Source organism: Sander lucioperca, chromosome 22 (genome assembly GCF_008315115.2).
Source record: "Sander lucioperca isolate FBNREF2018 chromosome 22, SLUC_FBN_1.2, whole genome shotgun sequence".
Classification (NCBI taxonomy): domain Eukaryota; kingdom Metazoa; phylum Chordata; class Actinopteri; order Perciformes; family Percidae; genus Sander; species Sander lucioperca.
In genome coordinates, this window is record NC_050194.1 from 2,353,036 (window position 1) to 2,365,535 (window position 12,500).

The following is a 12,500-nucleotide window of genomic DNA, read 5'->3' on the forward strand; positions in this document are numbered from 1 at the left end:
TATTATGAAGCTGAATATAACTTTAATAGCTTAAGGTTTTGTGAACAGTTTGAAGTTTGAATGATGCCTGTAGGTGAAAGTATGTTAGAGGAGAAGCATTTCAAAAAGTTAAGAAGCCTGAGGAGGATTTGACGATTGCTCGACTGACTTTAATGTAAAATAAAAATTGAAAAAAGCTTAATATTTAAAAAAGTATTTATAGCAGAAACTAAGTTGAAGAATACCCATAATGTGCTGAAAGAGCTGAACATTTTGATATTTGAATGATTTTTGTTGCTGAAAGTATGCAGAAGTTAGAGGCGACCAAAGAAAATGAAGAATCTGCTGAATCAGCATTCACACGACAGGTTTCTGACTCTCTGCTCTGTGATTGGTCAGATTGTTTCTGATCTTCTGCTCTGTGATTGGTCAGATTATTTCTGACTCTCTGCTCTGTGATTGGTCAGATTGTTTCTGACTCTCTGCTCTGTGATTGGTCAGATCTGGCACCACTCGTTTTACAACGAGCTGCGAGTGGCTCCGGAGGAACATCCCACGCTGCTCACGGAGGCACCGCTCAACCCCAAAGCTAACCGCGAGAAGATGACCCAGGTACTTATACTGTAGTACTACTACTGCATATTATACTATAGAGAGTACTACACACAGAGAAGATGACCCAGGTACTCATACTGTAGTACTACTACTGTATATTATACTATAGAGAGTACTACACACAGAGAAGATGACCCAGGTACTCATACTGTAGTACTACTAGTGTATATTATACTATAGAGAGTACACAGAGAAGATGACCCAGGTACTCATACTGTAGTACTACTACTGTATATTATACTATAGAGAGTACTACACACAGAGAAGATGACCCAGGTACTCATACTGTAGTACTACTAGTGTATATTATACTATAGAGAGTACACAGAGAAGATGACCCAGGTACTCATACTGTAGTACTACTACTGTATATTATACTATAGAGTACTACACACAGAGAAGATGACCCAGGTACACATACTGTAGTACTACTACTGTATATTATACTATAGAGAGTACTACACACAGAGAAGATGACCCAGGTACACATACTGTAGTACTACTAGTGTATATTATACTATAGAGAGTACTACACACAGAGAAGATGACCCAGATACTCATACTGTAGTACTACTTACTGTATATTATACTATAGAGAGTACTACACACAGAGAAGATGACCCAGGTACTCATACTGTAGTACTACTTACTGTATATTATACTATAGAGAGTACACAGAGAAGATGACCCAGGTACTCATACTGTAGTACTACTACTGTATATTATACTCTAGAGAGTACACAGAGAAGATGACCCAGGTACACACACTGTACTCAACGTTTTTTTGTGTGTTTTTTCCACGTTTGTTTTTGCTTTTTAAAAAAAGAAAAGTAAAACTTTTTTAAAACATTTTTTTTTTTTCTCGCTTTTTTCGACTAAAAAACAAACAAAAGTAATTTATTTTTAATGTTTCTGATGTCACTTTTTTTATTACGTTTTGTCACTTTTTTTACGAAGTTTTTGGTACTGATCATATACTTTATTAAAGAGTTCTACAAACAGAGAAAAGGAGAAATAATAACTAATTCTGGCTCCTTTTTTGTGTATTTTTCTCCGGCTGTTTTCCTTCTTATATAAACTGAATTGTACTGAAAGCAGCTTTGGGTCAGTTATTGATTTATATTTAGATATTGGTGTGTGTGTTTGTGTGCAGATCATGTTCGAGACCTTTAACGTTCCCGCCATGTACGTGGCCATCCAGGCCGTCCTGTCTCTGTACGCCTCAGGACGCACCACAGGTTGGACCACACTCCTCTTCTTCTCTTTCTACAGCTTCTGTTCTTGTCATTCTCGTTGTGTGACTTCAGAGTGAATAAATATTTAAATATTAACGAAGACCAACACCCACCAGACTCCATGTAAATAATTAATACTTTTACCATCGTAAAACACACTTCATTCAAAGTGGACAGAAACAAAATAAAACTATCAAAAGCCGTCTTGGTTCATCTTTCCACTGTTCCAACAATCACCACTCTGGTTTGGTTGAAATAAACCCTTAATTCATCCATTTACATGTGGAAATATGCTGGCTCTATACACGCTAAAAGTCCTGATTATTTACATGGAGTCTGGTGGGTTTGGTGATGGTGATTTCGGGGCTGTTTCATGTTAACCTAAAAGGATCTTACTCTTTAACTAAAAGGTCTATCTCTGTAGGGATCCATCCCATAATGTTGTCAGACACTTAGAATAATAATCTGAGTCTGTCAGCAGCAACAACAGAACTTTTAGTGACGCTGACTGATACTGAACATTAGTCCTGTAGGGTTACATTACAGCCCGGTGACAGAATTTTACACTGGACCAAATTCAAAGATTTTTTTAATTTTTTTATTATCACTTAGACACCAATGCATGGGGGAATAGGGTTCAGGTTGGAAAAAACAAATTGTCCTTTAAAATGTTTAATTTCTGAAGCGATAAGGGATTTATTGGCTCATCTACAGGTACATTACCAGGACAAAGACTGACCTGTCTGTCTGTATGCCTGTCTCCCTGTCTCCCTGTCTGTCTGTATGCCGGTCTGTCTCCCCCCTGCCTGTCTCCTCCCCTGCCTGTCTGTCTGTCTCCTCCCCTGCCTGCCTGTCTCCCCCCTGCCTGTCTCCTCCCCTACCTGTCTACCTGTCTCCCCCCTGTCTGCCTGTCTCCCCCCCCCAGGTATCGTGCTGGACTCTGGCGATGGCGTGACCCACAACGTGCCGATCTACGAGGGCTACGCTCTGCCTCACGCCATCATGAGGTTGGACCTGGCGGGCCGCGACCTCACCGACTACCTCATGAAGATCCTGACGGAGCGCGGCTACAGCTTCGTTACCACGGGTACGCCGAATATATCTCGGGTTATTTCCTGCCTTCTAGATCCTGTTTGAATGGAGCCATGAATTACACATCTGATGTTTGTCAGTTTAAAAGATAATTCATGAGGTGAAGAAGGTCTGAGGTTGTGTGTGCTGTGTGTGCAGCGGAGAGGGAGATCGTGCGGGACATCAAGGAGAAGCTGTGCTACGTAGCGCTGGACTTTGAGAACGAGATGGCGACGGCGGCCACCTCGTCCTCGCTGGAGAAGAGCTACGAGCTGCCGGACGGACAGGTCATCACCATCGGCAACGAGAGGTTTCGCTGCCCTGAGACCCTGTTCCAGCCGTCCTTCATCGGTCAGTCTGTCTGTCTCTCTGTCTCTCTCTGTCTGCCTGTCCGTCTGTCTGTCCCTCTGTCTGCCTGCCTGTCTGTCTGTCCCTTTGTCCCTCTGTCCGTCTGCCTGCCTGTCTGTCTGTCTCTCTCGATATCTCTCTCTGTCTCTCTCTCTCTATCTCTCTCTCTGTCTGTCTCTGTCCCTCTGTCTGTCTGTCTGCCTGTCCCTCTGTCTGTCCCTCTGTCTGTCTGTCAGTCTGTCTGTCTGTCTCTCTCTGCCTGCCTGTCTGTCTGTCTGTCTCCAAACCGTAGCAGAGTAGACTTAGTCTCACAGCGAGCGTCTCGTCCTCCGTCCTGCAGGCATGGAGTCGGCAGGGATCCACGAGACGACCTACAACAGCATCATGAAGTGTGACATCGACATCCGTAAAGACCTGTACGCCAACAACGTGCTGTCTGGAGGAACCACCATGTACCCCGGCATCGCCGACCGCATGCAGAAGGAGATCACAGCGCTGGCACCCAGCACCATGAAGATCAAGGTCTGCCCCCTGCAGCTCACACTTACACATTACAACACATTGCAACCCAGCACCGTGATGCAACTTCTAGTTTTTAAAGGCAGACTATGCAACTTTTCCAGCTTGGGTCCCCCTACAGGTAGAGCTTAGATGGGGCCCAAAAAATCCAGCCCGACCCTACCCGAGCCCGAGCACGTTGTGTCCGAGCCCGGCCCGGCCCGACACATTAACTGTAATTATGAGCCCGAGCCCGATTTAAACCCGACAATGTTTTAATACGTGGGCCGTTATAACTGATGTTCTCAACTACTGATTTTTCTGATATTTTTTCGACGTTTTGGACACTTTTATGTAAATTTCTTTTAAATAGTAAATTTTTTTATTTTTATTTATTTTATTTTTTTTAACAAAAACTTTTTGCAACATTTTTTTAAACATTATTTTCAACGTTTTGACCCATTTCGACATAAGAAGTCTTTTCCGACATTGTCGTCTACGTTTGACGTATTTCTTTAATGTTTCTGATAGTTTTTCTACGTTTTTGGTGGGTTTTTTCCCCACATTTTGCCCCTTTTTTTAACTTATTTTTCCGTCTGACATCATTTCATTGTTGGTTTTGGAGACCAGCATATTTCGCCCTCTGAACTAACCTGCCCCCCCCCCCTGCAGATCATCGCGCCCCCAGAGAGGAAGTACTCGGTGTGGATCGGCGGCTCCATCCTCGCCTCCCTCTCCACCTTCCAGCAGATGTGGATCAGCAAGCAGGAGTACGACGAGGCCGGGCCGTCCATCGTCCATCGCAAGTGCTTCTAGAAACCCCCGCAGACGCCACCCCCACCCCCCTCTTCGCCCACGCCATCTTACCCTAGCAACAACAGATCCCCCAAAAACACCCCGCAGCAGGAAGCAACCCAGGGTCTCTGGTGTATAAGAAGATGCTAAAGAAATGTTTTATTTTGAAAAGCTAAAAGTCAAAGGGGAAGTGATGTCGTCAGGGCTTTAAATCAACACTAGTGGTGCACGATAGGTCGGTTTTAATCTTCGAAGAAAATATCAGCAGAAAATGTAACGCTCATTCTGTTTTAAGTGCTGCCTTTTATATTCAATCCAATGTTCAGTCTGTTCAATAAAAGAAAGGTAGAAATGATTTCCTGTCATTAGTTTTAAACTCAACAAGCAGTTTGTTGTATTTTAGCAGAATACCGAAAGCAGCCGAACTGAGAACACTAGTATCTGGTTATATATCGCCATATTATGGTCTGTTTTCCTCGTAGCGTGCAGCTCTAGTTGACACACACCAACCCACCAAAATGTGGGTAAAAACGTGAAACATTCTAAAGTTATTAGTCAGTTTGTCCGGTGATGAATAAAGCGAATAACTCAGCGTCTGTTTGGATCGGCCAGCTGCAGAAATGTTTCCAGATTGGTCCGTTTCCCGCCAAGAAATCTGGTCGGTTTTGTGTGTAATCTTTATCTGGCCAACGCTGCTCGTAGCTCTAATACTACATTTCCCATGAACACCAGCAACCATCGGCTACGTGTCGGCGCGCGGTATCGATTACGAGCTATGCTAAAACGGAGAATATGAACGGTGGAGAACGGCGGGAAATAAATAGGGTTGGGTACCGACCGGTAGGAATCGGGCCGGATTAGAACGCAACTTTCAGTTCCTCATGTCGGTTCCACTTACTGTGTCGACTGAAGTAGTTTCCCTCCGTCGCTCCGAAACAGCCGTAAAAATACCCCCCTCTCTCTGTTGTCTACCGTTAGCTAGCTACCGTACACGTAGGCTACTTTTAAAATGCCATATCTTCCCTCTGGGCTCACCAAAACACACGTAGAAGCCTTTCTTTGATGTCGTTTTTCAGTTTTTCAAGAAGCGGAGAATCTGATTGGCCGGTAAGAGTCTATGAGCCGTGTTGGCCAATGACCCAGAGAGCTGATTTAAAGCCCAGGATGTTGCCCCCCCCCAACCCCGCTCACCTGAGAGCTGTGAATGTGGTGCTTTGTCCTCCATCTTCAAACCTCCACTCCCCCTCTTCCCCCCCCCCTCTGTCGGCCATGTTGGTTCTGTTTGTTTTGATTTTTTTAAAGAATGAAAGCTTTGATGTTACATGCCCCCCCCTCCCCCGGCTGGTGTTATCTTCACGCAGCGTAATGATGATGTCACAGCTGTTGAACTCTGGGTAAAACCAGTCGAGTGTGTGATGGAAGTGACAGAAGACGAATAAAGAAGCTCTGAAACCAGATCGCTGCTCGGCTCCTTATTTCTAACGTTAACGTTTACTACTTCATTTGGGGGGGCTGTCTGAAGGTCTTTGGGGGGTTGTCAATGTTTTGACATTTTTGATGCTCATTTGGGTCATTTTTTGTTGTTGTTTTGAATTTTTTTTTAAAGTTTGTCAAGTTATTGGATGTTTTTTTTCCTCACTTATTTCAATATTTTTTTATTTCAGCCCCGAAATCCCCCATCCCTAAACTCCACCAGACTCCATGTAAATAATCAGGACTTTTATCATGGTAAAACACACTTCATTCAAAGTGGACAGAAACTAAATCAAACTATCAAAAGCCGTCTTGGTTCATCTTTCCGCTGTTCCAACAATCACCACTCTGGTTTGGTTGAAATAAACCCTTAATTCACCCATTTACATGTGGAGATATGCTGGCTCTATACACGCTAAAAGTACTGATTATTTACATGGAGTCTGGTGGAAATATGCTGGCTCTATACACGCTAAAAGTCCTGATTATTTACATAGAGTCTGGTGGAGATATGCTGGCTCTATACACGCTAAAAGTACTGATTATTTACATGGAGTCTGGTGGAAATATGCTGGCTCTATACACGCTAAAAGTCCTGATTATTTACATGGAGTCTGGTGGAGATATGCTGGCTCTATACACGCTAAAAGTCCTGATTATTTACATGGAGTCTGGTGGAGATATGCTGGCTCTATACACGCTAAAAGTCCTGATTATTTACATGGAGTCTGGTGGGTTTGGTGATGGTGATTTCGGGGCTGTTTCATGTTAAACTAAAAGGATCTTACTCTTTAACTAAAAGGTCTATCTCTGTAGGGATCCATCCCATAATGTTGTCAGACACTTAGAATAATAATCTGAGTCTGTCAGGACTGCATGTTGTTCTGAGTCTGTCCCCCCCCCAAAAAAACGCCCCCATGAGTGGTTTGTTCCAGCATCATTCTGACCTATATAATAATATACAATGTACTAAGTTACATATTTTCTCTGAATGTTGCAGTGAGACAGAAACAGAAAGAAAACTCAGTTGGAGCAGCAGGCGGTGATTTATTACCAAAAAAACACAGCGGTAAAAACACACACACACACACACGTTTGTTTCACTATCTTTGTGGGGACCCGTCATTAACATAATGCATTCCCTAGCCCCTTACCCTAACCTTAACCATCACCACTAAATGCCTAACCTTAACCCTTACCCTCACCCTAACCATAACCTAATTCTAACCCTAATCCTAAAACCAAGTCTTAACCCTCAAACAGACCTTTAACCTTGTGGGGTCCAGTATTTTGGGCCACACAAGGCTGTAGGGACTCCACAAGTATACTGTATTCCCGGTTATGGGACCCCACGAATATAGTAAAACAAGAACGCGCACACACGCACACACACACACACACACACACACACACACACACACACACACACAGACACACACATTCTGATGTTGTTTAGAGCAAAGCGAGCAAAGCCAAACGAACAGAGATGTTAATGTTTAACTGATATTACGAGTTTATAATATAATAATAATACTTTCAGTTAAAAACAATATTATTAAAACCAAAAAAGCTTATTACATTTAGTTTTGCATGATATAAAAGAACAGTAGGCTGTACAATATACTTCCTAACTGATAGTTCACTTCACCAAAGAGACTCTCGGTGTCACGGTTAACGGCTCCCGAGGCTCGGCTGTCGGTCACACCTGAAATCTAAATTCTCTACAAACGCTGAAGCTGTGTGTGTGATCTGTTAGAGACAGACTCTGACTGGTTGTTGGGTTTCTTAAGAAGGCACACTGTCTCACACACACACACACACACACACACACACACACACACACACACACAGCTGATCTTCATTAAAACACGTTTTCACATACAGGCTGCAGCTGATTCATCTTGGCTTTAGAAAAGGTCAGAAAACGGTGACAGAAGTCCGAGCTGGTTTCTGTCTTCGACTCAGAGATCTTCAGAAGAACATGATATGAAACAGAAAGGAGCAGATCTCCCAAATACCACAGGCTGAAAACAGCTGTTCACACAAACACAGATTCATATCTATCTCCAGCCAGCAGCTGATCTCAAAATACTAAAAAATATCACGAAAAAACTTCAAGAACTTCCAGAAAACACACACACACACACACACACACACCAGACGCACACACACACACATACACACACACACACACACACACACACACAGAGAGGCAGTGTGTTGAGTTTCTTCTTCTCTTCGTGTCACCTGAGGTCCAGCAGGATGACCTTTGACTCCCTAATCACCGCGTGTTTACACACCTGAGAACAAGAGGGGGAGAGGTTAACGAGTTATTTTGGTGTCTAATCTTAATTGTCATCGCCACATGACGCTCACTTCTTCTGGCTAAACTCCACGACCACGGCCCCTGAAAGCACCATCCTGTGGCGGTGCGTTCAGGGGCCTGGAGCCAGCTCGCGGTCACCTGCTGGCCGTTAAGCCTCCTGTCGTCTCCATGGATGGTTCCATGCAACGCTCACAACACCAGTCAATACCAACTTCATGGCAAAAGTATTTAGGATATAATGGAATATAAGAAAGGATTTTAGGCTATATATATATATATATATATATATATATATATATAAATAAATAATGGTTCACCAAGTACTTGAACTAAATACAACATTTTATTGTAGTACTCGATGCATACATGCCTTGTGACGAAACATAAATGATCAGCTCACTACTATTACTGAATGTGGGTGTTTTAGTCAATTTTATAGCATTTGAAGAAAAGAACTTTAAAAAAAAATGACAAAAATATCGGAAAAAATGTTCAAAAAGTGGAAAAAAAACAACAACCAAAACATCAAAAAACAAGCGCAGTAAAAATTCAACAAACATCAGAATAAGTGGCAAAAGACTTCAGAAATCATCATTTTAAATTTTGACCCCAAAACACGTGCACGGTGGACGGGAAGACAACACTAAACCAAATTGTAAGATGGTCAAGTAAGCTGACTGGGGAGTCCCAGCTGCAGCCCCCATCCCTGTATGCTAAACAACTACAGCGGATAGCTACGGCTATCAAAGAAGGTAGCCTACACCCTCTGAACAGGGACTTCCAGTCTCTCCCCTCTGGACGGAGGCCAAGAGTTCCTGGTTACAGAACTACAACATTTAAAAACCAGCGGCAATCACTCTGTTAAACAAACGGTAAAATTATTAACACAAAACGCACAAGCACTTTGGTCATGTACTATTTTCTATTCCTTTTTATCTATGTTTTACTGCCTGTTTTTATATGTGTTAATGTTGTGGTCTACAAAGTTTTAAGGATGTCCTCTTAGACTGTAAAACTAGTTTACCTACGGGTACTAATAAAGTAACCTAACCTAACCTAACCTGACACCAGGCTTCCTGGTGTCTTCGGGTCTAATCTGAGCCTATTTTGAAAAGTTTCCATATCAGAAATTTGGGTTTCTTTCAACCAAATTGTCAAAAAAACCAACGTGGATGGTTCTCTGCAACGCTCTTCACAAGTAGATGAAATGATCAGCTGACTACTATTATTGAATTTGGGTGTTTTAGTCAATTTTATAGCATTTTAATTTATATTTTTTTATAAAAAAAAAAAGTGACAAAAATGCGCAGAAAAGTCCAGACAAAAACATCGGAAAAAGTGACATAAAAAAATTGGAAAAAAGCTTCCAAAATGTCAGGAAAATGCCACTAACTGTCGAAAAAAGTGAGAAAACCATCGGGACCAAAACGTTAAATGTTGACCCAGAAACACACCTACCAACAGTTCTATTATTATTAGGGAATCAAAAGGAGCGTGGTGTGTTCAGGGACTACAATGAGCGCACGGCGTTGAGAATATTGGTGGTAAGGGAGGCAGAGAGCGCTCTGATTGGTCAGTGCGTCATGTGTCTCTGAGCCAATCACAGAGAAGGAAGGAGGAAGGTGCTCACGCTGAAGAGAGGCGGCTCCTTGGAGTGAGGATGGAAACCTTTCAGTCTGCAGCCGGACACCTCCGACATCCCGGGACCGGTGAGCCTGAACACACCGGTGCTGGGGGGGGGGGGGGGGGCAATGATCAATAAGCCGATATCATTAATGCAGAGTTAAAATATTGATACATATCATCTGTAAGATTAATTTTTATTAACAATTCAATGCCTGAAAGGACTCAATTATAAAACTACAAATCCTGTGTGTGTGTCTCTGTCTCTCTGTGTGTGTGTGTGTGTGTGTGTGTGTGTGTGTGTGTGTGTGTGTGTGTGTGTGTGTGTGTGTGTGTGTCTGTGTGTGTGTCTCTGTCTGTGTGTGTGTGTGTGTGTGTGTGTGTGTGTGTGTGTCTGTCTCTGTCTGTGTGTGTCTGTCTCTGTGTGTGTGTGTGTGTGTGTGTCTGTGTGTGTGTGTGTGTGTGTGCGTGTCTCTGTCTGTCTCTGTGTGTGTGTGTGTGTGTGTGTCTGTCTCTGTGTGTGTGTGTGTGTGTGTGTGTGTGTGTCTCTGTGTGTGTGTCTCTATGTGTGTGTGTGTGTGTGTGTGTGTGTGTGTGTCTGTCTCTGTGTGTGTGTGTGTGTGTGTGTGTCTCTGTGTGTGTGTCTCTATGTGTGTGTGTGTGTGTGTGTGTGTGTGTCTGTCTCTGTGTGTGTGTGTGTGTGTGTGTGTGTCTCTGTGTGTGTGTCTCTATGTGTGTGTGTGTGTGTGTGTGTGTGTGTGTGTGTGTGTGTGTCTCTGTGTGTGTGTCTCTATGTGTGTGTGTGTGTGTGTGTGTGTGTGTGTGTGTGTGTGTGTCTTACTCGTTGTGTTTTGGGGCGCAGACGATGGCGATGGCCTCCGGCAGCATCAGCTGATAGGAGCAGTGAGTGTGGAGGTCGACGCTGGAGAGGAACGCCGTCTGAGTGGGATGAGTCTAAACACACACACGCACGCACGCGCACACACACACGCACACACACACACACACACACACACACACACACACACACACACCACAGAAAAACAATTCACACATCTATGAACCCAACGTTGGAGAGCCAGCCTCTCTGTTTGAACTGACAATTAAAAACACAAACCAACAAACTCAGAAAATATTTTAATCCAAAAGCCAAAACTGCACTTAACGCTGTGGAGTATCAGGAATGAATTGAGCAGTAAATGTCTTGTATGTCTTTTATTTACTATCTTCTATCTCTTTTTAGAACTTTTTGTAGTGACTTTTAGAGGCTCTTTAATATTTATTTATTCACTTGTTTTGCTGATGTTTGCACTAAACTACTGACAGATTCAAGAACAGTTGTTTTCCAAAAGCCAAAACCACTCTGAACTCACACATGCACCCCCCCCCGACCCCCGGACTCTCTTCTACCCACCTGCATGTGCAATATTTAATATTTAATCCTACTGATAATACTGTGCAATTTCACTACTGTGCAATATCTGCATACTGTGCAATATCTGCATACTGTGCAATATCATTACTCTCATTATCCAATATCTATTACTCATTGAATATGATCACCACTATTGGGCAATATTCAAATAATTTGCAATAACTCACACTGCATATCACACTGTATATAAAACCATATTTTTTATATGTATATATATATATATATACATAACTGAACTGTGCACCTTTTGTTCAACTTTTTTTTGCAGTACTCCAGTATTCCATGTTATATTTATTTTACGTACACGTTGGCGCTGGAAAAGGAGTTACTCTCAATCTCATTGTTCATGTGTCTAGTGACAATGAAAGGCATTCTAATCTAATGGGACTGCTTCCTCCGATGTACAATGCTCCCGATCACATGCATCATGTGTTGGTATCAGAGTGAGACCTCCGTCTGTGTGTTCCTATCTCAGTTCTCTCTCTCTCCTCCCATCTGTTCATCGACACCAGGCACTGTTGCCATGGTGACGTCTGATCATGCAAATGAGCAGGACGAGAAAGTACAAGGTCATCTTTCTGTGGATCCAAAACCTGAGCGCCCACTCTCTCTCTGAGGACCCTTCAGCTTTAACATGTTATTATTTAGTGGTATGATCTGATTTATGTCTGACAACATAAAGAGATAACTCATCATCACACATTTAGTCAATTAATCAATTAATAAATCCACCAATCATGTGTTTAGGACTGCAACTACCGATGATTTTCATCACGTGTGATTATGTCCTGGATGAATGGATGAGTTGTTCTGTCTCTAAAATGTAGATCAGGGTTTCCCAAAAAGCCCAGGATGACATATTCAAATGTCAAATGTGTTTGAAGAGTACTTTAGCGTGTTTAGTGTTTTAGCCTGTTTATCCTGTATTTTAGCCTGTTTATCCTGTGTTTTAGCCTGTGTTTAGTCTGTGTTTCAGCCTGTTTAGCCTGTATTTTAGCCTGTGTTTTAGCCTGTTTATCCTGTGTTTCAGCCTGTTTAGCCTGTTTATCCTGTGTTTTAGCCTGTTTATCCTGTGTTTTAGCCTGTGTTTAGTCTGTGTTTC

The 12,500-nt window shown here is 42.7% G+C and overlaps 2 protein-coding genes across 2 annotated transcripts in view; one reads left to right on the forward strand and one right to left on the reverse strand.

The window, feature by feature from the left end:
- Window positions 1-5,998, forward strand: part of acta2 (actin alpha 2, smooth muscle) — a 15,024-nt gene extending 9,026 nt beyond the window's left edge. The window contains exons 4-9 of the mRNA XM_035997525.1: window positions 481-591; window positions 1,748-1,832; window positions 2,755-2,916; window positions 3,060-3,251; window positions 3,589-3,770; window positions 4,419-5,998. Of these exons, the coding sequence (XP_035853418.1) occupies window positions 481-591; window positions 1,748-1,832; window positions 2,755-2,916; window positions 3,060-3,251; window positions 3,589-3,770; window positions 4,419-4,562 (876 nt within the window). The 3' untranslated portion in view covers window positions 4,563-5,998. The remainder of the gene's footprint in view (window positions 1-480; window positions 592-1,747; window positions 1,833-2,754; window positions 2,917-3,059; window positions 3,252-3,588; window positions 3,771-4,418) is intronic.
- Window positions 5,999-8,019: 2,021 nt separating this feature from the next.
- stambpl1 (STAM binding protein-like 1) overlaps window positions 8,020-12,500 on the reverse strand; it is a 20,274-nt gene continuing 15,793 nt past the window's right edge. The window contains exons 10-12 of the mRNA XM_031312228.2: window positions 10,805-10,917; window positions 9,971-10,070; window positions 8,020-8,314 (exon numbers count right to left, since the gene is read on the reverse strand). Coding sequence (XP_031168088.1) covers window positions 8,258-8,314; window positions 9,971-10,070; window positions 10,805-10,917 — 270 coding nt within the window. The 3' untranslated portion in view covers window positions 8,020-8,257. The remainder of the gene's footprint in view (window positions 8,315-9,970; window positions 10,071-10,804; window positions 10,918-12,500) is intronic.